Source organism: Empidonax traillii, unplaced genomic scaffold, assembly GCF_003031625.1.
Source record: "Empidonax traillii isolate 1590-97213 ecotype Southwest subspecies unplaced genomic scaffold, ASM303162v1 scaffold9:size3134949, whole genome shotgun sequence".
Classification (NCBI taxonomy): Eukaryota; Metazoa; Chordata; class Aves; order Passeriformes; family Tyrannidae; genus Empidonax; species Empidonax traillii.
In genome coordinates this window covers 2,684,108-2,709,544 of record NW_020955202.1, presented here as the reverse complement: position 1 = coordinate 2,709,544, position 25,437 = coordinate 2,684,108, and the positions used below count along the sequence as shown (strand labels likewise).

Sequence of the window (25,437 nt, the reverse complement as noted above, 5' to 3'; positions counted from 1 at the left end):
CTTATCAATATAGATGAGCAGTTTATAGAACAGATTTTGTGGTCTGCCAATGCTGTTGCCTCCTAAGTGAGAAACTGAAAAAAAGGGTATTACAAAGGAAAACAAATAGCCTACAGCTGACTGAAAAGGAGTGCTGCCATTCATTTACTCTCTTAAATCAAGCAGTAAGTAAACTGACACCCTGATTCTTAAATCTGGCCACCTGCTGTATTTTCACCACAGCAGGGGTTAAAACAGCATGACTTGGATTGAGGAATCTTCTCTTAGATGTCTAAAATAAGGTAATCTACAGCTATTAATTTCTGACAGCTGATTTTAAAAAAACAGCCTTTAAACCACACCTGCCAGAATACAGAATCAATAAACTGCTCCTTAAAAGTGGGAATGGGGAACAAAATAAGCAAAAGCTCTGATGATGTAGCACCCACTTAAAAATAAATTTATTTTGTAAAAACTATAAACAGTATATACACAGCAAGCGTAAAGGGGTTTCACTTCTTGTTTACAGGAATGTACATTATTTTTGCTGATGTCTTAACATTTCAGCAGTTTTGACGTTGCCTACAACTTAGTGTCCATGATAATATTCCCATCCTTGTCCTTTACTCTGACTCTCCCAGAGCCATACTTTGTTTCCTGCTGTCCATTCATGTACACAGTCTTGACAGAACCGTCTGGGTATTCCCGTCTCTTGAACTGTGCTGTGTGTAGTTCTCTCTGGCCGTTATTGAACTCTATAGTTTTGCTTCCATCTCTGTATTAAAGGAGGAAAAAAAAAACAACCCATACTTTGTAAGGATCAGACATAGGCTTAAGATTAATCTCAGAACAGCAGTTGTGCAAGCCTAAATGAAGGAAGAATTCTAAAAAATACAGTATTTGTGGGAAAATCTGTTAAATATCATTGCAGCTGGTTCATACTCAAAAACCTGTTTCTGTAAAACTGACATGACTTTTTTATACTTGTGAGCCTCTACTGCACTTTCTCTGCACTAAATGCATTGCTGCAACAATCCAAGCAAAAGTTTAAAACTCGATGTTTTGAGCACTATCAGTTATCAGCTGTCAGTCAGACCCATTTTCCAGTCACATTCTCCTGTGTTTTTTCAAATTATGTACAAATCAGAGAAGTCTCCCAGGTCAGGACAATACACTCAGGCATTAAGTCTTTGTCTCCTCCAGGCTACCCAAAGAAAACCCCAAAACTCAAGCAGCTGTACATGTTCACAGTACAGTACATTCCAGTGTAAACTGGTAGATCGAGATCTGTCACCATAGAGCGCCCCCTGTCCCATCCCCAGACCGGGGGACCCAAGAAGGGAAAGCTTACGGCTGAACACGAACAATGGTACCATCTGGAAGGATACTTTCTTCTTGCCCATCCGTAAATAAGTTCTTAATAGTCTGATCAGGGAAGGTAATTTCCTTCTTGCCATCAGGGTAATGCTTCTCTGAAATGTATTTTGAGACAAGATGCTTATTACACAAATACTGTTATGGGCACTAATTCTGACAGTTGGGTTGGATGTTTTCTTTACCTATTTGTCCATTTGAAAACTGCAAGACCTCTAAGCCATCAGAGTATGTAGTATGTGTAGTCTTAGCATCAGCATAATAATAAATCTGCAGAAAACAGTTCAGATTTAATGTAACTAGTGAGAAACTTTATGTTTGTACATGTATTTAATAAGTGTTAATATATATTTAATAAATACTTATTGAAAAAACCTGAAGATGCAGGGTACATACCACTGTTTGATCAGGCATAACCTGCTTCACATCCCCATTGAAGAAGGTTATAGTGACAGTCTTTCCATCAGAACCCACTTTTTTCCACGTTCCATTGGGAAAAAATACGAGGTGACAGCCATTTTTCAAAACTTGCTCAACCTGATGAAAACATTGCAGAGACATCAGTATTGAGCCGTCACACTTTATGTTGTCATTCATTGTGCACAACAGCTGTCCTGCTGAATTTCAGAGTGCCAGGCTCTTTATTTTACCTTTCCATCAGGATAAGCAGTTTCTCTCTCTATCTCTTCACTGTCCACATATGCAGGACCAGATGGTAGTGACACATGAGCTTCACTAGGAGAGATGTCCTGATGACAAAAAAAAACTCAAATCAAGCTTTGTATGCGTTTTTTTTTTCCCCTAGGCTGACAGGTATTTTAGGAAGTGAGAAAGATAAGTGTGGGAAGGCATAAACACAACCTGGAGTTTAAGCAACTAGTGTAATTCAAGTGGAAAAACAGACAGACTCAGCAAAAATTGGATGTCCGTGGTCAGCTGTAGTCTGGACTAAAGTGGAATTCAGTGGTATGTTGTAGCATGGTGCTCAGATTCCTTAAGACATCCACAGTAAGGTATGAAACGAAGTTCCATAAAGCCTGAATGTTACCTACAGCAATTAATGTAAGAAGTAATTCAACTATTTACAAGATCCTTGCACAATTGCCCTACGTGGAGGGCACCTGTCTTTTTTTAACTCTCTTAAAGGGTAAAACCTTTTGCAAAATTCAAAAGAGCAGGAGATTATTAGTTTCTTTCCTGAGCCAAAGAATAATGCATCTAGTAGACCTCGGTAAAACACTCTTCATTGACTAGCCATTTTCTGGTATTACAGTAAAAGTTGAAGAACATAAGAAGGTGAGTCAACCGCCTTATCAGTCACCCTCCAGACACTCATTTAAGTACAAGTAACATTTTCTTCTAGACGTTTTCCTCCCCCTTAAAAATCAAATCAAGATTTGATCAGGACTTACTACCATGAAAGTCTTAGAAGAATCTTCTAGTGCTGTCATTGTCTCAGAGTTGCTTCTGTCATTAGCAGGTCCTGATGCAGGTGTTCTAGAAAGTTTTCCTACTCAGATACATGTAATAGTTAAATTAGACATGGAAATTAAAGTATGGTTTGAGTGTTGCCATTATATATGAGGTCCAGTTGTACAGGACACCTACATTTCTTAAGTGCAGTAGAAACCGAGAGCAGCATATTTATTAGAAGAATCAGCATGTGCCATTAAAAGAATCAGTCACTGCCATCGCTTCTTGTGTCAGCAAGAATCTACAACTGAAGAATCATTGCAATAGGCATAAACGCACTTTCTCTTCTATTTCATCTCTGTAGATTTACAAAGGGTTCCCTCCCTTCGTCCCAGGAATTTAGACAACATTTTAGTTATGCCTTGTAATGAATAAAGTAAGATTAATACAATAACAGGAACTGATCAGCATACTTCTCCCATGTCTCTCCTGTCACATTACCAAAATAAAAACACCTCCAGCTCTGGAACATATTCCTCTAACGTATAACACAATGGTTGGTTGAGCTGTCAGAAGTGTCAAAAAATAGCCTGCAGTTACTTTCCATACATGATTATTCGTTAGGAAGGCAAACAGGCTTTGCTCCTAACTGTGAACAAGGAACACCTGCTACAGCATTGCCCAAAGGATTACAGATTCCGACCACAGAAGATTCAGAAGAGACAGAGCAGTTCCCATGCTCTCAACACAGTCACGTAGAAATTAGGAAGAAGCTCTTCATTGGGAGGGTGGTGAGGCACTGGAACAGGTTGCCCAGAGAAGCTTCCACTCCCTGGAAGTGTTCAAGGCCAGGATGGATGAGGCCCTGAGCAGCCTGGTCTAGTGTAAGGTGTCCCTGCCCATGGCCGGATGGTGGAACTGGATGATCTTTGAGGTCCCTTCCAGCCCAAACTGTTCTATGATTCTGTGATCTAATCAACACCTGCAGCTTGGAGAACACAAATGATGAATGCTATTTTGGATTACAGAAGACAGCTTCTGCTATGCTCCAGACCACCAAATAGGACCAGAAGCATTCTCACTCTGAGATTGGTCTCATCACAGCTTTCTCCAGAATCCCACCCTACAAGGTATTTATCCATATGCTCAAGCCCGTTACAACTATCACTGTCTACGTCTGAGGCGGTGATACACTCCACAAAGCAAAAATTCACATTAGTTTTACTTTAAAGACTTAGAAGAATTCTCTGATCAGAAAAAAATTTTTACCTTTTGCCTGTGAATAACTTTTGCCATTCATTTTGCTGCACTTTTGTACTGGAAGAAGCAGAGATGCAGTTTGACTTTTGGGCCCTCTATTTGGTAGGCACTAAAAGAAAGGGAGTAGCTGTGGTTTACGTGACTTAAAACTGTTCATACAGCATCAACAAAATTTATTGACCAAATGACATGAAAGTTACTGGAAGCTTTTTTCACCAACTATGCATTTTTGAGACTTGGTCAGCAGAAAGGCTTGTGTGATGTAGCCCAAGCTGCACTTTGGAACTCTTCCTCCATCTGCTCCCTCACTACCAACCACTACAGAGAGTTAATTTGGTGCAAGCAATCCAGATTAACAGTTATAGTTTCAAAACTTAATATAACTGCTTTAGACAGTTGTGAACTCCCTGCTTTTTGTGGTTGATCCTTAAGGGGCAGAAGGTCACAGGTTAGAGCCCACCAATGATTTTTCTCTTATAACTGCATCACTTTGAATTTCTAAGATGAGTTCCTCAACAAAAGGGATGTTGCACATTGTGAACATTCACATCTGGAGAGAATGTGACATTAACAAAATTCTCTCTCTGTCACCACTACTGTAGTCCCCACACTAGTAAATTAAACAGCTAAGTTGTAGCTATTGGAATCCAAGCATACGACACAAAACCCATGAGTATTCACATACATATATGTAAAACACCAAGATTAATAACATACAGATTCTGCTCTTTTTAGAGCCACTGCAGAGTTTTCTACTTTCCTCTTGCTTCCAGCAGCTTCTATTTTCTTCCAAGCTTCTAGACGGAACTTCTCCATAATTTTGACTTCTTCTTTTAGCTCCAAGTTCTCATTTACTAAAGCTTCTATTTGATCTTTCAAGCGCCGATGGGTAGTTGACCATTTTGCCTCTTTTCGTTTTAAATCTTCCTGTAACTCTGCAATCTGTTGTTTTAAAGCCTTAGAAAAATGCACATTTATAAATTAAAGAGCTTTAATTTTTTAATATATTAATTTTTAATTTTTTTTAATTTCTAACAGAAATACAAGCACACAAAAGAAAGCACACAAGTGGCAAAAAAGTTAGGTTAACTTAGTAGTGCAGAGGGTGAAAGACAGGAGTTTTCTTCCCTGGAAGAGATTTACCTTACCAACTTTATAAGCTCAACTTTTATCACAGGAATTGTTTTTATTGCTCTCTTGGCATCCTTTACTCTTCATAGATTGGCCAATACAAATACACTTGAGACAGAAACATGAAATCCTTAAGGCTACCCTTGGCAGGGCCTCTCAGAAATCTTGGCACAGGAAAACAGGGAGGACACAGTCACACAAAACACACGTAAATCTGCACAGCCAGTTCAGGCTTTGGAAGTAAGGAAAAATATGTGGGAAAGGACAAGGGAAATCCCTGTGTGGTGTTTAATGTGACTTAATAATCCCTACATCTCGTACATGATACGTCCTGACAATGAAAGAACAAACAGATCCTGTTTCTTACATCTCTGATACCAGAAGATAAAAAATGTAACTCTGAAAATTGTAGATTACTACAGCAGACTGTACAACAGTTAGACAGAATAAAACTCCTGTGCAGTTCTAGTTTGCATTTTGGTCCACTACCACGAAGAAAAACTTACAACTTAATATTTTAACTTCGGTGATTTTGTTTCAAAGTAGATCATTCTATCATAGTCATGAGCAGTTTTTAGTATGGAAATGTGACAAAAAGATTTGCTTGTTCGGAGTTTTTGCCTTAAAACCATCAAACAACCTCGTGAAGACTGTAGTTTGCTTCCTCAATTAAAATTATTTAGATTGGAAAAAACCTTTAAGATCATGGAATCCAACTATAAACCCAGCACTCCCAAGTCTACCCCTAATCCATGTCTACTACTAGTTCCCACCTTGAAATCATTTGTAAACTTTCAACTATGTTAAAACACAGTTGTTGACTGCCTTTAATTAAATTTCCATGTTCCTGCATGGACTAGAAGAATAATATGTTCTAATACCTGAATTTCATCACGTTCTTTCTTATCTGGAATTGCTCTAGCTTCTGTGGCGTATTTTTCAAAAACTTTCCGCTCCTTTTGCAGTTTTTTCATTTCCTTTTTTTTATATTCTTCTATTTCAGCCAGTTCTTGGGCTTTCTGCTGCTCAAAGTCTGCAATTTCTTTCCTATAATTATGAAACAAAGTTGTTTTAGCCCAAATCTACTTCAAATATGGATTTTAAGAAAAAAAATGAAGACTCAGTATTTTGTGGTCATTGATTCCAACACAACATCTGTTACCCCCAGGAAGACTTACCTATAAATGGTATTACTTATTTAAGGAGTAAGAATTGTCACACAGTTAGTGTTTGAAGTCCAACAATTTATATTTTTATATCTTCTAGTCACAAAAGTTATCCTGAATTTAGAAAAGGTTTGGCTAAAATCTTCATTCCCCTAAAAGTACCAGGGAAAAGAAGCTACTAATAGCAGGAGATCCCAAATCAAACATCAGTCAAAGACACAATACTGTTTCCAAACAAAAGTGGCTGTGGTATGAACAGGTGTGGCACGTTTAAGTCATCAGAGGCAATTATTCTACTCTACATGTTGCTTATAAATGCCCCAGTACAAATTAAAAGGTTCTCAGTATGTACAAACATCCAATCCAAAGCAAAAGCATCAATTATGTCAGTGTGAAGATCAGTTCTGCAAGACCAATTTAGGACTGTGTTATCCTGCAGAGAACCAAAGTACACAAATTCTCCCAAGTATAACATTTAATGATATCATATTATCCTAGCAGGGGTTCTTAATACTATAATTTCTGTGTAAGTTTCTTGACCAATCTCCACTGTGCTCTGATATACATGAACTGTTTACCTGTGCTGTTGGTAACTAACTGGACATCATGACAGTCTGTAACATACTATGTAAGTGAATGCACCAAAATATTTCATTTAAAAATTACCTGATATTTGCCAAGGCCTGCTCTCTTTCTTCACGGAGTTTACTTAGAGTTGTGTTTTCAGCTCGGAACCTCTCTATTTCAGCTTCCAATTCAGTGAGTCTCTCTCTCAGTAGCTGGGATGGACCTGTGTTTCCTGTCAAAGCACAGCCAGAAGCACGTTTTCTAAGTAGCATCCGTAAGACTGAAGAAAACAATTATCACATACCAGCTTAAAAATTATAAAAAAAAAAAATAAAATAGTATTTCAGGGACAGTAGTAATATTGTGAACTCTTCTACTATTCAAATAACACAGAAGTTAACATTTTAAAGCATTCTGTACTATTTACTGAAGTACCTCAAATATTGAGTATCCTCCCTGTAGTACTTTTAAGTATTGAATACAGTGGTAATCTTCATAGAACTAAATATATATTTGGAACTGGAATGTGAAGGGCTTCACGTCACACCAGAGAAATAAAATGAAGGCATAAGGGTATAATGAATGTATATGGTAAAAGTCTATATACATACTATATATATGTACCAGGTACATGTATACAGTATGAAGGCATATCAAATAGGGAAGTTTATGGTTGTAAGTTTTTTCAAGTTTTACTTACAAGGAAGTCTGCTCACACTCAACACTGATGTGAAATCTCTTGCAGAAACTGATAATAGGGAAGCTTTTTGTGGGCTTTTTTGCCATCCCAGTTTGCTGTTCAGTCACTACTTAACAAGCACAAGGTTTTAAGTCTGAGTATGCAACAGAAGAGCCTAAATATTGATGTTGCAGTGTAGGTAGTTGCCTTGTTCATCCTTAAATACTCTGAAATTCTGTAAAAAAAACCCTACCCCTCTTCCTGCAAACATCTAGCAGGCACCTTTAAACAACCCTACGCAATCCATTCTCAAAAAAACAGTAAGTAAAAGTAGCAGCTTTCATATGAATCATAGAATATCCTGAATTGGAAGGGACCTGCAAGGATCATTGAATCCAACTCCTGGCCTTCCACAGGACAATCTGAAAAATCACACCATGTGCCTGAGAGCACTGTCCAAACATTTCTTGAACTCTGTCAGGCTTGGTGCTGTGAACCATTTCCATGCAGAGCCTGTTCCAATGCCCCACAACCCTCTGGGTGAAGAACCTTTTCCCAGTATCCAACCTAAACCCCCCCGACACAACTTCAGGCCATTCCCTTGGGTTCTACCCGCCTGCCCCTCCTCTTCCTCTCATGAGGAAGTTGTAGACCGTGATGAGGTGTCCCCTCAGTCTCCTCTTTTCCAGGCTGAACACACCAGGTGACCTCAGCCACTCCTCATACGGCTTCCCCTCAAGGCCCTTCACCACCTTCAGTGCCCTCCTTTGCCCCAGAGCAGAGCAGGACAACCCCTCCCTTGACCAGCTGACCATGCTTTGCCTGATGCCCTCAGGATATGGTTGGCCCTCCTGGCTGCCAGGGCACTGCTGACTCATATTCAACTTGCCATCAACCAGGACCCCTGGGTCCCTTTCCATGGCACTGCTTTCCAGCATCTCATTCCCCAGTCTGTATGAACATCCAGGTGCAGAATCCAGCACTTTTCCTTGTTAAACTTTATATGGTTGGTGATTGCCCAGTCCTCTAATTTGTCGAGGTCTCTCCTCAGGCCCTCTCTGTCTTCGAGGGAATCAATAGTTCCTGCCAATTTAGTATTTAGTATCATTAGCAAATCTACTCAGTGTACCTTAAAGTCCTATGTCCAAGTAATTTATGAAGACGTTGAAGAGCACAGCGCCTAAGATGGAGCCCTGCAGAACCCCACTGGTGAGAGGTCTCCGGTCTGATGTTACCCCACTCACTATGACCCTCTGTGCTCAACCCCAGAGCCAATTGCTCACCCACCACATGATGTGTTTATCCAGCTGTGCTGGACATTTTGTCCAGAAGGATACTGGGAGAGATGCTATCAAAAGCTTTTCTGAAGTCCAAAAAGATTACATCAACTGGCTTATCATAAAAACCTAAACAAAATCCTAAACATTCACTGGAGAAGAGTTTGAAACCAAGATCACAACCTTACAGATAAAAGATTTAAATAGGAGGCTGTGCCTTCACGTTTTCATGGAACAACTCCATTTTTTACGATAGCAGAAGCACAACAGCTTCAACAGGAAGTTTTAGAGGCAGTCCTCTGCAGACTGTAGCCATATAGATGAAATCAGCTTGGGCAAAGCAGAAAAATGAATCCACATTTCCCATATTCCACATGAATTCTCTAGATACTATACTACACTTTAATACTATGGACAAGGCTGCCACTTCCTTGTATTTTATAAGAGGAACAAGCTAACCTAGCAGTGCATAGCATTAACCTACTGTAGTGTAAATGCACAGTGTAGTGGAAAGGGAGGTACCAATTCATTTTTGGCTTGCCTTTCATACTTTCCTTGATTCAGAAACAGCTCCAGATCAAGTTCCTTCAATGAGCTGATCCGACAAAAAACTAGCCTCCAGAGGGGGAAAAAAAAAAAAACCCACATCATAAAATAAAATAAAAACAAAATGTTTTCACCAATTATAGTCATTCTGCAATCTGCATAATTGTCAGACCTGCCATCAAATGTGCAACCAGAGGAGATTTAAGGGGAGAATAGGGCCATTCCCTGCAGCAGAAGTCTGTACTTACACCCCTTGGTGTAACGTCAGGTTGCAGCTTAAGTGCTAGAAGGAAAGAGTTGTAATACATGTCCTCATCAACATTTCCTACCAGTTGCTGTTCTCTCACCTCCTGGATCCTGTTCCACATTTGATTTGGTTTCACGTTCCAAGCGACAGCCTGCCTTCTGTTTCGGTTTCAGTGAAGGAAAGAGTTTCATCATCAGGTTTGATACAGGAGGTCCATTTGAATCACTGTCCACTGCAGACTCTTTGGACATTTCATCTGCTTTCTTTGAGGCAACTTTTCTCTTTATTGCTTTATCTGGGACAGGTGAATCATTCTTTCTGGGAAAGTCCATCTGTGAAGGTATTTTAGTGTATTTTTCAGGTAAATCACTGCTAACATAATTTTCATCAAGATCACTCCATGTTCTTTCATCATCAAATTCAAAGTTACTCCTTATACAGGACACACTTCTGTGATCATCTGTAGCTCTTCTACTCTTTTGCTTTGAGAGTGCACTGCAATCTTTGTCTGACAAGCCAAGGTCAGCATCTCCATTTATGCTTTCTTTGCTGATGTCTGTAACAGAACTTCCACAATCAAAAAATTCTGGATCACTTTCTCTATGGCTCACAAAGGATGTCTTAGCATCCTGGTTGTCATGCTTCAGTGTGGTCTCAAATCTACTCTCAGAATCTGTACTAGTATCACTGTTGCCCTCACCCTTATCTTCATTTACAATCCAGTGATTACTTTTTAAAGCAGGAGCTGTTTTCACGGAAGAAGCTGAAAATATTACATTGTCTGTTTTATTCAATGGATCCTTCACTCTAAAATCTGCTCCTGAATTTGAGACTGAGTGCATAACTAGGCTATTATGTGTATTTTCCTGTGCCATGCAGTCTGCCCTTTCATTTTTCTCAGTTGTGAGTTCGACAGGTAGCGCCTTTACTTGCTGCTGTTTTGCCTTTATGGGGGTAGAAGACATTCTACGGCCTTTCAAAGTTTGCAGATCTCGATCCAAGACTCTTTGCACAAATGAGGAATTACTTGAGAAAGATAATTCATCTGCGGCTTGTTCTAGAAACAAAAACTCATCTAATTCTAGAGTCTCTTTTTCTTTTTCTTTTTCCCAGTTCTCCAGCTTATTCTGAAATGAAATTTCAAAAGACAGTTCCGAATCTTTTACAGGGTGACCTACAGGAGGCTTAGAATTAAAAAGGACACTGGCCAGCTCCTGAGACAACTGAGACTTTTCTGCACCGGGCAATTTGGTTTTGATTTTGCCAGTGTTAGACTTAGCAAATTCTACTCTGTTCTCTTTATTTTCTATTTTGTTATTAATTTCTAATGGGTAATAATCTCTCATCTGTCCATCATAATTTTTTCCTGATTGCATTTTTGTTTCTAATGGCAAGATATTTTCTCCGTTGTGATTCCTGAGTACCACCGTCTTCTGAATAGGGCAGTGTTTTGCTTTATTGGGGTGGTTGTGTTTTTTACATGGTGCAAATGGATTTCCAGAAACCAGTTCTTTGCCAGGAGGCATAGTTTTCTTCTGTGTTTGTGATCTGTCCACTTTAATAACATTTCTGTCATCTGAAGCCCTTTGTTGAAGTTTTGAGGTGTTTTCTCCAAGTTTTGTCATTTTAGACTTGGCTTTAGTGAATCTTGTTAAGCCTTCTCCTCTTTTCAAGAAGGGCCTTTTGGTCACTGGTTTTTGAACAGCTGATCCATTTGCCTCCTAAAAATGAGTAAAGAAAAGTAAACCACAAAATGTTAAAAAGCTCCTCACACACTATGAAGATTTCGTCAAATAAACCCCACATTAGAGTAGGAATTCAGATGTTACATTTCTACTGGATTTCTAATGACTTAAACAAGTGGAATATTTGACACTTACTGTTTTATTTTTAGGAATGCAACATGTTAGCTTTCAATACCAGCAGGTACCCTGTACATTTTTAAAGCACCTATCACATCATGACACCAAACATAAAGAAGAATAAAGTTTTAATAAATATTAATAAATAACCTGCAACTTCTGGTTTTGCTCCAGACGCTGCTCTTCTAGTTGTATCTGCTCTTCCAAGAATTCTTCAAAAGTCTGTTTCTTCTCATGTATCGCAGCTTTAATAGGTCTAGTGTAATTAAAAAAATATATATATAAAATAAGCCTATAACAACTCTTATAATTCCTTACAAAATAAATATGTTTAACATCACTGCTATTCAAAGACCTAAGGTGTAATTGTATAAAAGATGACAAATCATGAGGCGTTTCAGTCCTTAGGTTAATCTGAGAAATGCATTTTACCACTACGTGTTTATCTTTTGAGAAACAGTTTATCAAACCCCTGTGACAGTTAATACACATATATAAAATATATTGTATGCAGCTTTTCACTGTCTTTCACTGCTTTTCCTAATGACCCTTTCTTTTGGTCAAATCACCCAGCTTTCACTTGTAGTTTAGTCACACTGCCAAGCTCTACGGTCTCACCTTCCCACTCAGGAATGCTATTGAGATCATGTTCCCTATCTCCCTCTTTGATACTCCTTCTCCTTCACAGCAGTACTGGGTCTGGCTGGGATGCAGTGCGCTGTTTTCATAGCAGCCCATATGGTGCTGTGTTTTGGGGTTGTCACTACTACACACTGATAACTTATGAGCTTTGAAACAATGCCAACTACTACTGTTATTCTATCAACTCCATATACAAATCTTTTACCATACTGTAGTGCATTGACCTGGGTGGATACCAGGCACCCAGCAAAGCCACTCTATCACTCCCCTCTGCAACTGGACAGGGGAGAGAAAATATAACGAAGGGTTCATGAGTTGAGATAAGGTCCAGGGGAGATCGCTCATCAAATATTGTCACGGGCAAAACAGATCCTAAGTGGGGATATTAATTAAATTTACTACCAACAGAATCAGAACAGGATCATGAGAAAATAAATCTTAAAAACACCTTCCTCCCTCCTCCCTCCTTCCCAAGTTCTACTTCCTTCCCCCCAGCAAGACAGGGAAACGGGGAATGGGAGTTATGGTCAGTTCATCACAGTTTGTTTCTGCTATGGCTCAGAGAGAGAAACCTTTCCCTTGCTCCCTGTGGGGTCCCTCCCACAGGAGACAGTCCTTCACAAACTTCTCCAGTGTGAGTCCCACGAGCACTTCTTCACAAACTGCTGCCACGTGGGTCACTTTTCCACAGGGTACAGTCCTTCAGGCATAGCCTGCTCCAGCTTGGGTCCCCTAGAGGTCACAAGTCCTACCAGGAAACCTGCTCTAGCATGGGTTCCTCTCTCTACAGGTCAGCAAGTCCCTGACAGGACCCTGCTCCAGCACGGGCCTCCCACAGGGTCACACCCTCCTCTGGGCATCCACCTGCTCCAGCATGGGTCTCCTCCACATGCTGCAGGTGAATCTCTGCACTTCTGTGGACCTCCATGGGCTGCAGGGGCACAGCTGCCCCACCATGGTCTGCACCATGGGCTGCAGGGGTAACCTCAGCTCTGGTGCCTGGAGCACCTCTTGCCCCTCCTTCTCCACTGATCCTGGAGTTTATATTGTTGTTCACATGTTCTCCACACTCCTCTGGCCACAATTTCATCTGCACAGTAACTTTTTATTTCTTCTTAAATATGTTATCACAGAGGCGTCACTGTCATCCTTGATGGGCTCAGCCTTGGCCAGGGGCAGGTCCATCCTGGAGCCAGCTGGCATTGCCTCTACCAGACATGGGGGAAGCTTCCAGCAGGTTCTCACAGAAGTCACCCCTGTAGCCGCCCCACTACCAAAACCTGGCCACATGCATGAGAAGGCTTCTGCCACAAGCACTGTCATTAGTTCTTAGCCATATACAGACATTTCACAGAATCACAAAATGGTTTGGGTTGGAAGGGACCTTAAAGACCCTCCAGGTCCAACCCCCCTGCCACGGGCAGGGACACTTTTCACTACACCAGGTTGCTCAGGGCCCCATCCAACCTGGCCTTGAACACTTTAAACAATCTTCACTCCTGACTAAAAGGTCACAGCCTTGCACTCCTCCTTCACATTACCACTTTCAGCACCTAACAGTGGACAGGAGGCTGTAATAAACTGGGAACTATAACTGCTTATATACTGAGCTCTACCAAAACATGCTTCTAAGTTGGCATTACCCCAGGTTGCACACACACCTCTTCATCCAATACACAACATCACATCTTTTACACCACAAGCAATTTCAAGCAAGAGCCTTTCTTATTACAGGTCATCACAGTACCCAGAAAAATTGAATCCTTGGTTGAGAAAGCTACACAAACTGAGAGCATCTGAGTCTTCTAATCAGGACTCAGAATTCAATGAAACTCGTATTATTTGGTAAGAAATGCATAATCATGGTCTGAATTACCTTTCCTCTGTATTAGTCCGCAAATGTTCACCTCTGCTGCAATTTTCAGAGAGATCTCCACTTCCTACACATGAAGAATCAATGTGATTATCTTCACTCTCTATTAATAGTTCCATCTTTTTTTCTGGACACCATGTGTTTTTTCCTATGAAAGTGAGAGAATTTTCTTTTTGTCTCAACAAACAAATCAGTTTTCAGCACATACTTTAAGCAGCATTCAAGTCAGATTAAAACCAGAAGGGAGTTTCATGGCAATATCATCTTAATTCCTACACAAAATAGTCCTATGATTTCCTCAAATTAATTCTTATTTGAATTTGCACTTTCTTTTTTAGGAACATTCTGTTATGCATTAAAAAAATTCCACAGACTTTAAATAATCCATTCTGATTAGTTATCTTCTTTGCTATTGTTAATGTGTTGCTTAAAAAAATTACTGAACAAATTTTGATGTCTGCTGTACTGAAGAGCTCTCTTATCAAGCTTCTGTTTCCCACATCTGTATGCATAAATTGAGAAGAATTTGATTTTTGTCTCATACTGCTTTTAACAAAGCTCCCATGGACAACAATGGAACACTCTGAGGTCTGCAAGCTGTCAGTAAACCAACCAACAAATCAAGTAAACCAACAGAAAGCAGAAAATCTTCAAAATAAGCAGTATAACATTATGCTTAGTAACTACAAGGGGAAAATAACCCATCACCAATTTATCTTTCCATAAATGACTAACCAGTAATGCATTTGTCTTCCTTGTTGTTCAAACAATTTGGCCTTTTCACAGGCACACATAGACCTTGCTTTTCACAGGCAGACACTTCTGAAAGACTGTTCTTCAAAGATGAGTTGCACTCTTTGTTGTTTAACTTTTGTAAAGAATCACTGTCTTGTGTATGTGAAGAAACAACTGGAGCATCAGTTCTGTCTTCAAAGATATTCTGACATCCAGATGATGGCAACTGGTGTAAAGTTGTTAAGCCTGCTGAATGCCCAGGTCTTAGCTTTTGACTTTCAGCTGTTAGAGTATAGCCTTGAAGTTAGAAGGAAAAAAATGGTTGTGACATTGCATTTGTATTACAACACTATTGTTCCACAGGAGAAAAGAAATGGCACTGAGGAGCAAGACTGATCACCCAGCCTCCATTCTTACATTACTGATCAAGAATAAGTGATTAGGCAATCTTGATTTTGTTCTCCTAAGATAAGCCCAAAATTAATTGTCTCCAAAAATTATTTAAATCAGGTTGGACTGATACTGCCAAGAGAAAAAAATACTGCCGCTCAACTCTAAAAGCTTTTTCCAGCCAAGAATTGTCCCCTTTCTGAGCTCACAGAAAACAAGACTGGAAAACTGATACAGGCTACGAGTGTTTCTTTTTAAACACAGATCAGCTTTCTAGTCTAGTTCAGTTCATCACCTGAACACGATGTGTGTGAACACAAACAGTGGGGGACTACTTCATTTGGCTACACTGCAAATTTAAAGCAATCAAAAGTACTGTGAGAAACAGCTAATCAGAAAGGAAAGTAACTTGTTTTATGCTTTATAATTAATATGAGTACTTCAAAACAAGGACTCCCATCATAGTGCATACTGATCAAGTTACAATTGCAGTTGTCATTTTATAAAAACAGGGCGGTATTCCTTCCACGGCAGCACTCAATTTTCAGGCACTGAGGCAACGCAGCACTTATCTTTGATTAATCAAGTAGTTTAAGATGAAGAACACAGAATACACTTCGAGATTTTAACTGGAAAATTAGATTAAATTTTTCAGTTTATTCAAAGTACATCATATGCTTTTTTTCTCAACTTACCAAGAGCTGCTGTCTGGCCAGATACCATGCTAAGTAGCTTCTGCTGTTCTTTCATTAGCCATTGAAGTTGCTCCATCTGTTGTTTCTTGAGCTGTTCCTGTTTCTGTCGTTGCAATTCCTTCAGCTTTTCAAACAAAAAAATAAATGTATTAGAGGCTAAGTTTATTTAGAATGTACCACAGGATTAGCAGCATCAAGACAGCAGATATTTATTGTTTTAAAGATGCTCCATTAGGCCAGTGTAACATAGAGAAAATTAAGAATTTTTCTATCTGAGAATACAAATGCTATTTCCAGTTTACCCAATTAACAGTGCCACTAGTCTTTAACTGATCAATCTGCAAAAAACAGAAATCAGAACATTCATTTCTACTGCATGGGAAAACATTTCAACCCTGCTCTTTCAATGTTAACTACTATTATGCTGTGTTTTTATTAAAGTATTAAATACTTTATAATAATTAAAGCTTTAGAAAAAATTTTTTTCCTCTCTCCAAGGTCTCAGCTACAGTGAACAATACTGATGCAAGGGAACAAGAGAAGGGAAAGAGCACCGAGCAACATTAAGACTCATGAAGCTACTTGAAAAAAAAGAATTAAAATGCTGACTAAATTCAGTAATCCAGTCTTCATTTTCTCGTGCAATACCAACTTCGAGGATCATATGAAGGCATGGCATTCTGTACCCTACCAAACCACAGCAACGGATGGTGGGCCTCTGTGTCATCTTTGTATCTCCCACACATCACATACAAATGTGCCTGTTCCAGCTCCTCCAAAGGAAAGGCCTGATGAATTCCTTCCACCAATCAACAACTGGACCACAGCTGTCATTCAACAGGTAAGAAAAAATTCCCTTGAATTTCCCTTGTAGTCCCAGTATAAAGGCATTATGCAAGTAGAAGTTCTGAGCTAGTGATCAAGATCCAAAGATCACCTGAGTCTCATCTCCAACCCCTTCACTTAATAAATTAATCATACTTCTACCTGTTCTGATAATAATATCCTCAGAAAACCAAACTGAAAAGATCTCAGGCTGTGACTAGCATCAGATTATTTTTTTTGTTATAGATTGTCAATGACTTTCCAAGACAGGAGATTTAATAATTGCACTTAAGATACCAGTTAACCAGCTAACATTTGTCCTTTAGCCACTGACCGATACTGCTGACAATATGTAAAAAGTGAATAAATATTTTCCTATCATGTAAAATACAGGACAAAACTTTTATAGCACCAGGAAAGTTGTGGAATTCTACTCTAGAGACACACACCCTCGCTCTCTCTCTCCAGTCAAGTGAACAGACACAGAGATTAGTGCTGATGCAGCTGCTGGCAGAGCAGACAAGGAAGTGAGAGAGTTCTTAATCCTTAACCATAAGATCTATTAAAGTGCTGCTGAACACTTTTAGCTAACACAATTTGCATCTAGTAATTGGGAAGAGCTATGAGTCAACTTACAGACACTTACAGTGGATTAACTGACATTCTTGCATGAGAAAAAAAGGTAAGTAATATCACAGCATTGTAATTCCAAATCTTTTTGTCCTGATGTCTTGGATACTGTAGCACATTCAACACTAACATCTCTCTTCATTTAAACGGAACCAGGTATATCAGTGCTCACACCTACTTCAAGAGCTAACAAAAGATGTTGCTATAGATACAAGAACATACAACTTCACCACGCTGTGAATACCTGTGGTGAAATACTACCACAGTAATGACCAGCACCCCATTTCCACAGCTTCAAGTGAAGAAACAATGAGACATTGTAAAACTGTGTGCACCTTTCCAAGTAAAATGATTTTGAGAACCATTCAGTTTTAAACTGGAACCTGTGCCACCTGGAAACAATCGCAGTTAGATTCTCAGTAACTGCACATCACGAGGAGGACACCAACTTTTATGTGCACCTAACAGTAACTTAGGACTCATTCTTTAATCTTGATGTGGTCTATACATTGCAAGGAGTTTGCTTACTTCCAGAAATGACAAATCATCTGCAGGAAAAAACTATATCTTAATGGATGCACGTCAAGGAATTCTAGGACTTTTACCTGTTCAAGCCTTTGTAAGAGTGGGTCGCTGTAACTGGATTTTTTCTGACCATCCACTTCGCCACAGACAAAGTCTGGTTTAGAGCTTTCCACATTACATGCTGCAGCTGGAAAAGATGTTCCAGTGGTGTATTGCTGAAGTGTATGAGAGCTGCCAGACTCTTCACACAGGGAGTCATCGCTTACAGAACAGCTGTCTGAAAGATGCAACACTTCGGCAGGTAAAGCTGTGATATTTTCAGGTCCAGGTAACAAATTTTCTTTCTTGTAGTTCAAACCAGTAAAACCAGGATCTAATAACACTCCAGCACGGGAACTATTGAACGTCCAATGTGCGATGAAGTTTTGTTCACCACTCGGACTTTCAACAGTTGGCATCTTGTAAATGGTACTCCACTTCCTTTGCTGATCAGCATTAACAGAACAATATGATATTATCTAGGGTTAGGACAGAATAACTTTCAAAGTTCCAGGTACTCGGTATGGACGGTTATCTACTTTTAGCATCTAAAAATTAAGCAGATAAACAAAATAAGAAATCTACAATAAAAGATTCCCAGTGAGTTACCCTCTTATAACCAATTTGGTGTATTTATAAAAATACGTCACAATCAATAGAAAGAACTTGGACAAGAAGTAACAAAGACTTTCTGTGCAGAAAATCAACATAATCCAAATCTTAATCGTCTTACTTATTTGAGTGCAGTTAATATCATTTCAAATATTACAAAGCTGTGTATAATATTCTCTTCAGTAGTACAGAGAGGGATTCAGAATTTCTTTTAAACACTTGCAAAAGAAGACAAGTGATGAGTTGAAAGATTTCGCCCACAGGACCTTCATATTAATCCAAAGTTTCAAATATGTCCGTCAAAATACAAACATTTTACTAAGCATATTTCAATTCAATTCTATCATTTTTGTGTATTTTCTCATGGAAACCCTACAACCATGCCGCCTGTTAGTTTCTTTATCCCAAAAACTTTTTTTTTTTTTAATCCATCCAAAAGAAAGTTTGAACACTGCAACACATCCTAAAAGTGCCATAAACTATGAATGAATTCAGGTAGTGAGGAGACTCAAAGTGATTTCCTCACTTAGGAAGAAAAAGAGACAGAACTGCTGCTGATGACGGTGTGGCAGCAGGAGCCGGGCCACTCAGCCCTGCTATCTCAAACTAGCCCCAAGGGAAATAACTCTCTGCCTGTGCATATAGTGTGCCAGGGGGGGGAACAAAGAGGAAAGAAGGGGCCAGGGACAAAACCAGTCAGTCACAGCAGCCCTGGCTCAACAGTCCTGCTGATCAGGAAATAACTTTATAAAGCTTCCTCGTTCCCAAGGGATCAGTTCATGTCAGCTCTCAGTTAATTTTCCCACTGTAAAAAGGGTTATGCTTCCAAGCAGAGTTTGAAAGCACGACTGGGAGAAACAGCGCAATTCCCTTACTGAGATGTTTTCCGGCTGCCTTCTGTTTTGAGACTCTACGGGAAGTTTCTCAGTGAGGTGCAGATTCCTGCAGAGGCAAATTCAAGCCCTCAAGGTCCACGGTCTGTTTTACCCGTCACCTTTCGGACACCCTCTGGAGGCTGCCTGCCAGTCTAAACCTTCCCGGGAAGTCCACGGCAGCAGCACCTTCCGGAGGTGCCAACCGGAGGAGCCGGCAGGGATCGGGACGAGCCGCACCGGGAAGGAGAGGAGGGACAAAGGAACCCCCGCAAAGGTCGACGGTGGGGAGGCGAGCACAGCCACGTTCCTCAGCCGAGCCGAGGGGTCGGGCTCAGCGCCCTCCTCTCCTCATGGACACGGATACCGCCCTCACACGGGACGCCCTAAGCGCTCCCGCAGTGCCCGCTGCTCCCCCGGCCCCGAAGCACCCACACCGCGACAGCTCCGAACCACGGTCCCTCGCAGGTAGCGGGGCGGTAGCCCCAGCCCCAGTCCCGGCCCCGCTCCTCACGGCGGTGCCGCGGCCGCGCCGTCCCGGCCGCCAGCCCTCTCCTTCGATTACAAACCTGCCGCCATCGCACAGCCTCCCGGCGCCACAGGCGGGCACCGCCCCGGCCCGCGGCGCGATGGGAGCTGTAGTTCGAGCACTGCGGATCTGCCCGGTGGCCGGGCCCAGAAGGCAGGGGATTGGGACTACAGCTCCCGAGAGACCCCGCGGCGAAGAGGCCGTTAAAAGGCATCAGCAGCGAAAGCTCTGTCCGGCTTCTGCCCGGGGCTGTCGGGGCGGGAAGCGGCAGCGGGATTCGCTCCGGGGCTGGGAGTACTCCTGGCTCCCGAAGGCGCTCCACAGGTCCGAGTGGCTCCTGGACCCTCCCCGATGACGGCCCTCTGCGGGGCGGAGCGGGGTGAATCTTGGGTCAGCGCTGCTCTGCTGCTGGGGTGAGGCTGCCGCGGTGAGACTTCCAGCGTGAGGTTTCCACCGTGCTGTTCCTGCGGCCATTCGCACCTTTTAAACTTGAAATAGCGGCAGGAACGCAAAGATAAGTAGGCAAAAAGCAACCCCCCGGCTCCCCGACGTTTTGTGCTTTAGGCATGCTGTCACTGAGCGAAATTAGTGTTTTCCTCTAAACTCCAGACAGGGATAGAGCATCACGCTCCGGTGTGTCGCCGGCTGTGTCCTGGTTCCGCAGCTGTTGAGGGCAGGTACAAAACCGAGCTCTGGGTTGTACAGAGCCTCATCCTGTGAATTTGGAGAGGCCAAGTATTCTAGAGCATCAGCTTTGTCCAGTTATCTCACAAACAAAATTACTAGGCCTAAAGTCACTGTGGAAAATTTACATCATCAAGTAGGTTTTTTCAGAAATGGCCAGTCTCTTCGCGAACGAAGAACCGGGGAAGGTCTTTCCACCTTCCAGCCTGCGCATTGGATTTTTTAGGTGAGACACAGTATGCGCGGAACTGAGCCCACCCTTTAATCCTGAGGTTCATCTGCCGGGGCCAAGCACGCTTGGACGGTGGCAGCGAGGTCCTCAGGACGTAGATGGATTGCCTCACAGGGCTAGCGAGCTCCATCTGCCCGGGGAGTGTCCTAACCGGGAATCGAACCCAGATCTCAGCGTTGACAACGCTGTGGTTTAGCCACTGCACCACCAGGGACACTCTTTTTTCAGAAATATCAATAGAGTAAAGGTCTTTACCAGTGACACTGATAGAAACCCTCTGGATGAGATATGGGTGTGGTGTACTGGGATCCAAACATTCATTAGTAAAAAGAATTTATGACCTGAATGTTTTGATTTATAAGCATATGTTCTCTTCATGCTAGTTATTAGCAGTGCATCTGCATTAGCAGTTTGGCTTGGAGCAGTGATGCAATTTTAAGTCAAATCGAGAGCTGCCTTATGTTAAGTTCTCAAAGTGGTTTTGAAGTTTGCCTTTAAGAGAAAACTAAACTGGGTACTGTGCTTCAAATAAGCTTAATGGCGGCATTGTTTTTGGCTTTGTTCTGTCTGAACCCACCCAGTCATAAGACCGGCTAGCTTGCATTTAACACTCATTTATCAATGCTGGGCTCTGAAACCCAAGAAAGCCCCATGACATGATGAGGAGCTCATATACTGTCTTAAGAAGTCAGTGTTCTGTGTAGTGTTCTCATTTACCCAATGATTATCATTCTAACCAGCTTTTAAAATAACTTTACACTTATAAGCATCCAGGAAAACAAATATACATTGAGAATACATTTTAATCACTTAAACCAGATGCAGTCATTTTCTTGTCACACATTCTACTCATGTTTAAATAAAACTTTCCCAGCCTCTCATATCTGAGAACAGTTTGTCACAAATGACATGAAGATGATTTTCATTCGAGTTGTTTTACAGACAATTTAGACTGACTGCTGAGAAGAGCAGCACTCCCCCCACTTTCATCTCCCACCTGCCTCCTCATCACTTCCACTGCTACAGTACTTCTTTCTGTAAATATTGGCTGTAGATTAGAGGGTAAATTCTATCAGAAAACAGATCTGGATTAATACCAGCCTCTCAGTTTGGGGGGTTTTGTTGTTCTTGGGGGTGTGGGTTATGTTTGTTGCACTGGGTTTAGTCTGGATCACTTTTCCAAAGTTGTTTTTAAATGTTGCGGTGCAACAGGGGTTTTTTTTAGTATTTGTAGTCACTGAGTGGAAACATGAAAAGCAGTTTACATTCTTGAAAAGGAAAGTTATTTTATAATGGTTCAGTGTGAAAGGGGGACTGAAGAAGAGGTTGTTCCAGTCAAAATTAAGGTAATTCCACATTACTAACAGCAGGTATTAGCAGCAAGAGATCAAGACAAGAGTTTGCACTTAGTTCAAGCCATGATTTTACTGAAAATGTAGGTCACACTAAATTTTCCATGTAATTAAACAAAATTAATAAAACTGATTAAGAGATGTTCTGGATGGATTTGATTAGCATGCTGATAAAGTGGGATTTGTTTTGGAACTTCCTAGATTTGCAAAGAATATGACAGACTAGTCAGGTGGATAGTGGGAACGAAAATTTTCGCAGCCAAAAAAAGTATCTTCTCTCTTTAACAAGAGGGCAATGGCAATCCTTGAAAACTGTGTGTTCATTATTAAAATGAAATTCTTACACATTCAGGAGAAGAGCTGGCTGAAAGAATCCACGAAAAAAGAGTGCAGTAGTTCATTTTGTGCTTAATCATGAGGACCAGATTTATTTCAGAGATCTCAGTAGGAAAATACCAAGTGGTGCAGGTGTTGTAGAGTGTTAATCTTGTCTTCATGTAGAGAAATAAGAACTGTAGAGATTACATCTACATATTCAATTTACATTTTTAATGCATGTGACTCCGCAGCACTGAAATGTCATATAAAAAATGAAGAGCTATATTCTCCCTCTACAAAAGGACCAGGGAGGTTTTTTCCCTGGCTAAAATTGCCATGCTGTTTTTCTTCTCTCATTGTCAGAGAGAAGAGAAGGGGAAAGAGAGGGGAAATTCTGAATACGAAAATGCATCACAGAATTGGATTTTGGTTATGTTATTGTTAACGCAAAGGATTTGATTACAGAGTGAGGAAAAGATGTTTGTAGAGTCAGTAGTCTGGGATATTGCAGGGGTTTTTTAATTTAAATATGGAGTTTTATTTTGAATATACATTGAAAATGCAGCATGGATAGGTCAACAAGCCTGTTTGCACGATATACACAGCAATCAGTGGGCTGTGTCAGTACTGGCACATTACATGTCTAGGAATGCTGTGGCTGGCTGGTGTGCCTTGGCACACACCTAAACAAGTGAACCCCTTTGGTCATCAGGCCTGAGTGTTTGTATCCAGCCTGCCTAATGGGAATGGTCATCAAGATGTTCTGACTCCCAAACCATACCCAGACACTGGGAGGATATGAATTGGCAGAAGTTTGAAGTATGATGAGGAACATGCTAATGCTTTAACACTATGAGCATTCACATGCCAGTGACTGGGAGTTATTTAAGATTATCTAACTTAGCACTGGAGGCATAATGTTACTTCTCGTTTCTTCTGCTGCTCGAAAGTGACATTTATTTACTCCTTCCCATAGCTAACAATTGTGGCAAGCACTTAAATATTATGATATTAGAGCACTTACCTCTAATCCACCTTGGGGAGATGGTAATGTTCTTATTACGTATTCATAACTTAGAGAAGACAGATATTATACCAAATAAATAATGTTTTGGTTGCATATGTGGAAGGTGTGTCATCTTCAGAAAGTAAAATTGCCACAAAGCAAAATTGAAACAGCAATTCCAACCTTACTGTTATTGAAGGCAGTGAGAAAAGAACTGAGTCCAAAGTAGGGACTCAGGTAAAATAAAATAAAAATTAAAAATATATTTTGATACGTTTATGTTGATATTTCTGTAAATTAAAAAAAAAAAAAAAAAAACACCCCCACCACCAAAAAAAAAAAAAAAAAGGCAGCCCATTTCCCCCATCTGCTTCAGTGACTTCTGGAGGTTACTCTCATTATCTTAATTATGTAGTGGAAGATAAAATAATAAAATTATTCTTTCTTAATTTTCTGTATTCTGTGTGTATGATTTTATGATGCTGCTTTTTTTTTTTTTTTTTTTTTTTTTTTTTTTTTTTTTTTTTTTTTTTTTTTTTTTTTTTTTTTTTTTTTTACCCTTTATCATTTACCTTGGAAGTTGATTTTCCACTTTTCCATCTGAGTGTATACCTACAGTCTGGCTTCTTAATACCTGCAAAGCTCCTGCCAACTCAACAGGCATTACTATGGCTGAAGCATTGTGATTTTTTTGATTGGGGATTTTTTGATTATTTATGATCATAATTGTTTTCTTTCCTTGGTTCACACAGGTTTTTGCAATCCCGTCCAATTTGTTGTTTTCAGAAGTTCTAAGCATCTCTTTTTCATGAAAACCCTTGGGAGAGCTGAAAAATCAAGATAACTGAGGCTGCTTTTTGTTGACTTGGAAGCAGTATTGTTATAACTGTTTCTAATTATTGAGTTAAAGGAAAAAAACCAGCTCCAGCACTCTGAAATCTATTACCTAAGTGCAGCTTTCACTTTTAGAGATGGCTGTTCAGTTACAGGGTAGGTATTTAGTTACTCTGTGGGAACGTACTAACAGTTAGACTTGGTCTAAAAGTCCTGATGCCAGAGGATATGACTACACATATATATCATAATATGAAGTCAGCAATAAGGGAGGAATAAGCCTCAGGCTGCACAGGTAGCTGGCCAAGCTATTAAAAAATTAACATGTAACCAGGCAGCAAAAATACATTTATTGTGTTGCTTCCGTGGAATTAACAAAGAACTAATAAACATCTTCATAACATATCAGTGTTTTCAATCGGATGATTTTGAAATTCCTACAGCACGCCTTAAAATGCAGACATTTTTCTCCTGCACTGTTTTTCTTATCGATCATAGGTCAATTTGTGAATACATAGGTCAGTTTTGTTAAGAGAAATGAGTTCTCTCTTATTTTCCTGCTGTTACTCTGTATTCTCATTTCATGCTGATGAAAAACTCATTTTGTTTTATACTGGACCAAACACTGAAGCCTAATAACCAAACCAGACTAACGGTGATTTATTTTTATTTAATGGGCTTTTCACAGGCGTTTAGTGAACACATTACATCTTCTAAATTAAGGAAAAGAGCTTTGTACTTGGTGATCTGAGGAAATATAGTTGGAGACAGCGCAATGGCTTGCACTGAGGCAGGATCAGTGTGTACAGAACATGGTCTACACTTGTTTGTCCATCCTTTGAAAATACTCAGAAGCAGGAGATTCCACAGTACCATAGGTAATGCATTATACTGCACTAAGGGTGGAGTAGATGATACACTTGGTCTTGTAGAGGAAATTGCCAAGAGGGATATCCTGACATCCTTCTGTTTCCAAGGTGTCCTGAATTGTTGTTTTCGTATGTGTAAGACACTGGGTGTTTTAAGTAAAAACACAAAGGCAATATTTGTTCTACACTTTCTATTTGAGAAGAGCTAGGACATGGGCCTCTTAGGAACTGGAAGGACTTAATATAGACAATGATGAACTAGCTTCTAAATCTG

General features: G+C 40.4%; 2 protein-coding genes across 6 annotated transcripts in view; one reads left to right on the top strand and one right to left on the bottom strand.

Moving 5' to 3' along the window:
* RNF17 (ring finger protein 17) overlaps nucleotides 1-10,771 on the top strand; it is a 51,776-nt gene extending 41,005 nt beyond the window's left edge. The window contains exon 38 of the transcript XR_003571346.1: nucleotides 10,761-10,771. The gene's annotated coding sequence lies outside the window, so the exon portion shown is untranslated. The remainder of the gene's footprint in view (nucleotides 1-10,760) is intronic.
* Nucleotides 353-20,004, bottom strand: CENPJ (centromere protein J). 5 transcript variants are annotated; one of them, XM_027884881.1, is made up of 17 exons: nucleotides 19,909-20,004; nucleotides 17,897-18,403; nucleotides 15,837-15,960; nucleotides 14,752-15,048; nucleotides 14,020-14,164; nucleotides 11,652-11,757; nucleotides 9,740-11,360; nucleotides 6,990-7,122; nucleotides 6,039-6,204; nucleotides 4,744-4,983; nucleotides 4,036-4,135; nucleotides 2,766-2,863; nucleotides 2,004-2,102; nucleotides 1,750-1,890; nucleotides 1,539-1,623; nucleotides 1,331-1,451; nucleotides 353-754 (listed from the first exon to the last, which is right to left on the bottom strand). In XM_027884881.1, exons 2-17 carry the CDS (start codon nucleotides 18,272-18,274, stop codon nucleotides 562-564), a joined length of 4,047 nt encoding a protein of 1,348 aa, XP_027740682.1. In that variant the 5' UTR covers nucleotides 18,275-18,403; nucleotides 19,909-20,004; the 3' UTR covers nucleotides 353-561. The 5 variants fall into 5 exon arrangements, with proteins under 5 accessions (XP_027740682.1, XP_027740692.1, XP_027740699.1 ...); XM_027884891.1 differs by having other exon boundaries at nucleotides 2,769-2,863; XM_027884898.1 differs by having other exon boundaries at nucleotides 354-754; nucleotides 14,020-14,074.
* Nucleotides 20,005-25,437: the final 5,433 nt, after the last annotated feature.

Bases quoted from the DNA above. Each gene is read 5' to 3' on its own strand.
- CENPJ (XM_027884881.1), bottom strand. From the start codon at position 18,274: ATGCCAACTGTTGAAAGTCCGAGTGGTGAACAAAACTTCATCGCACAT. The intron at 14,165-14,751 runs GTTAGTCATTTA...TCACTTTCATAG, and splicing joins GGAAGACAAATGCATTACTG to GAAAAAACACATGGTGTCCA. The intron at 755-1,330 runs GTAAGCTTTCCC...CCTTTAATACAG, and splicing joins ACCATTGTTCGTGTTCAGCC to AGATGGAAGCAAAACTATAG.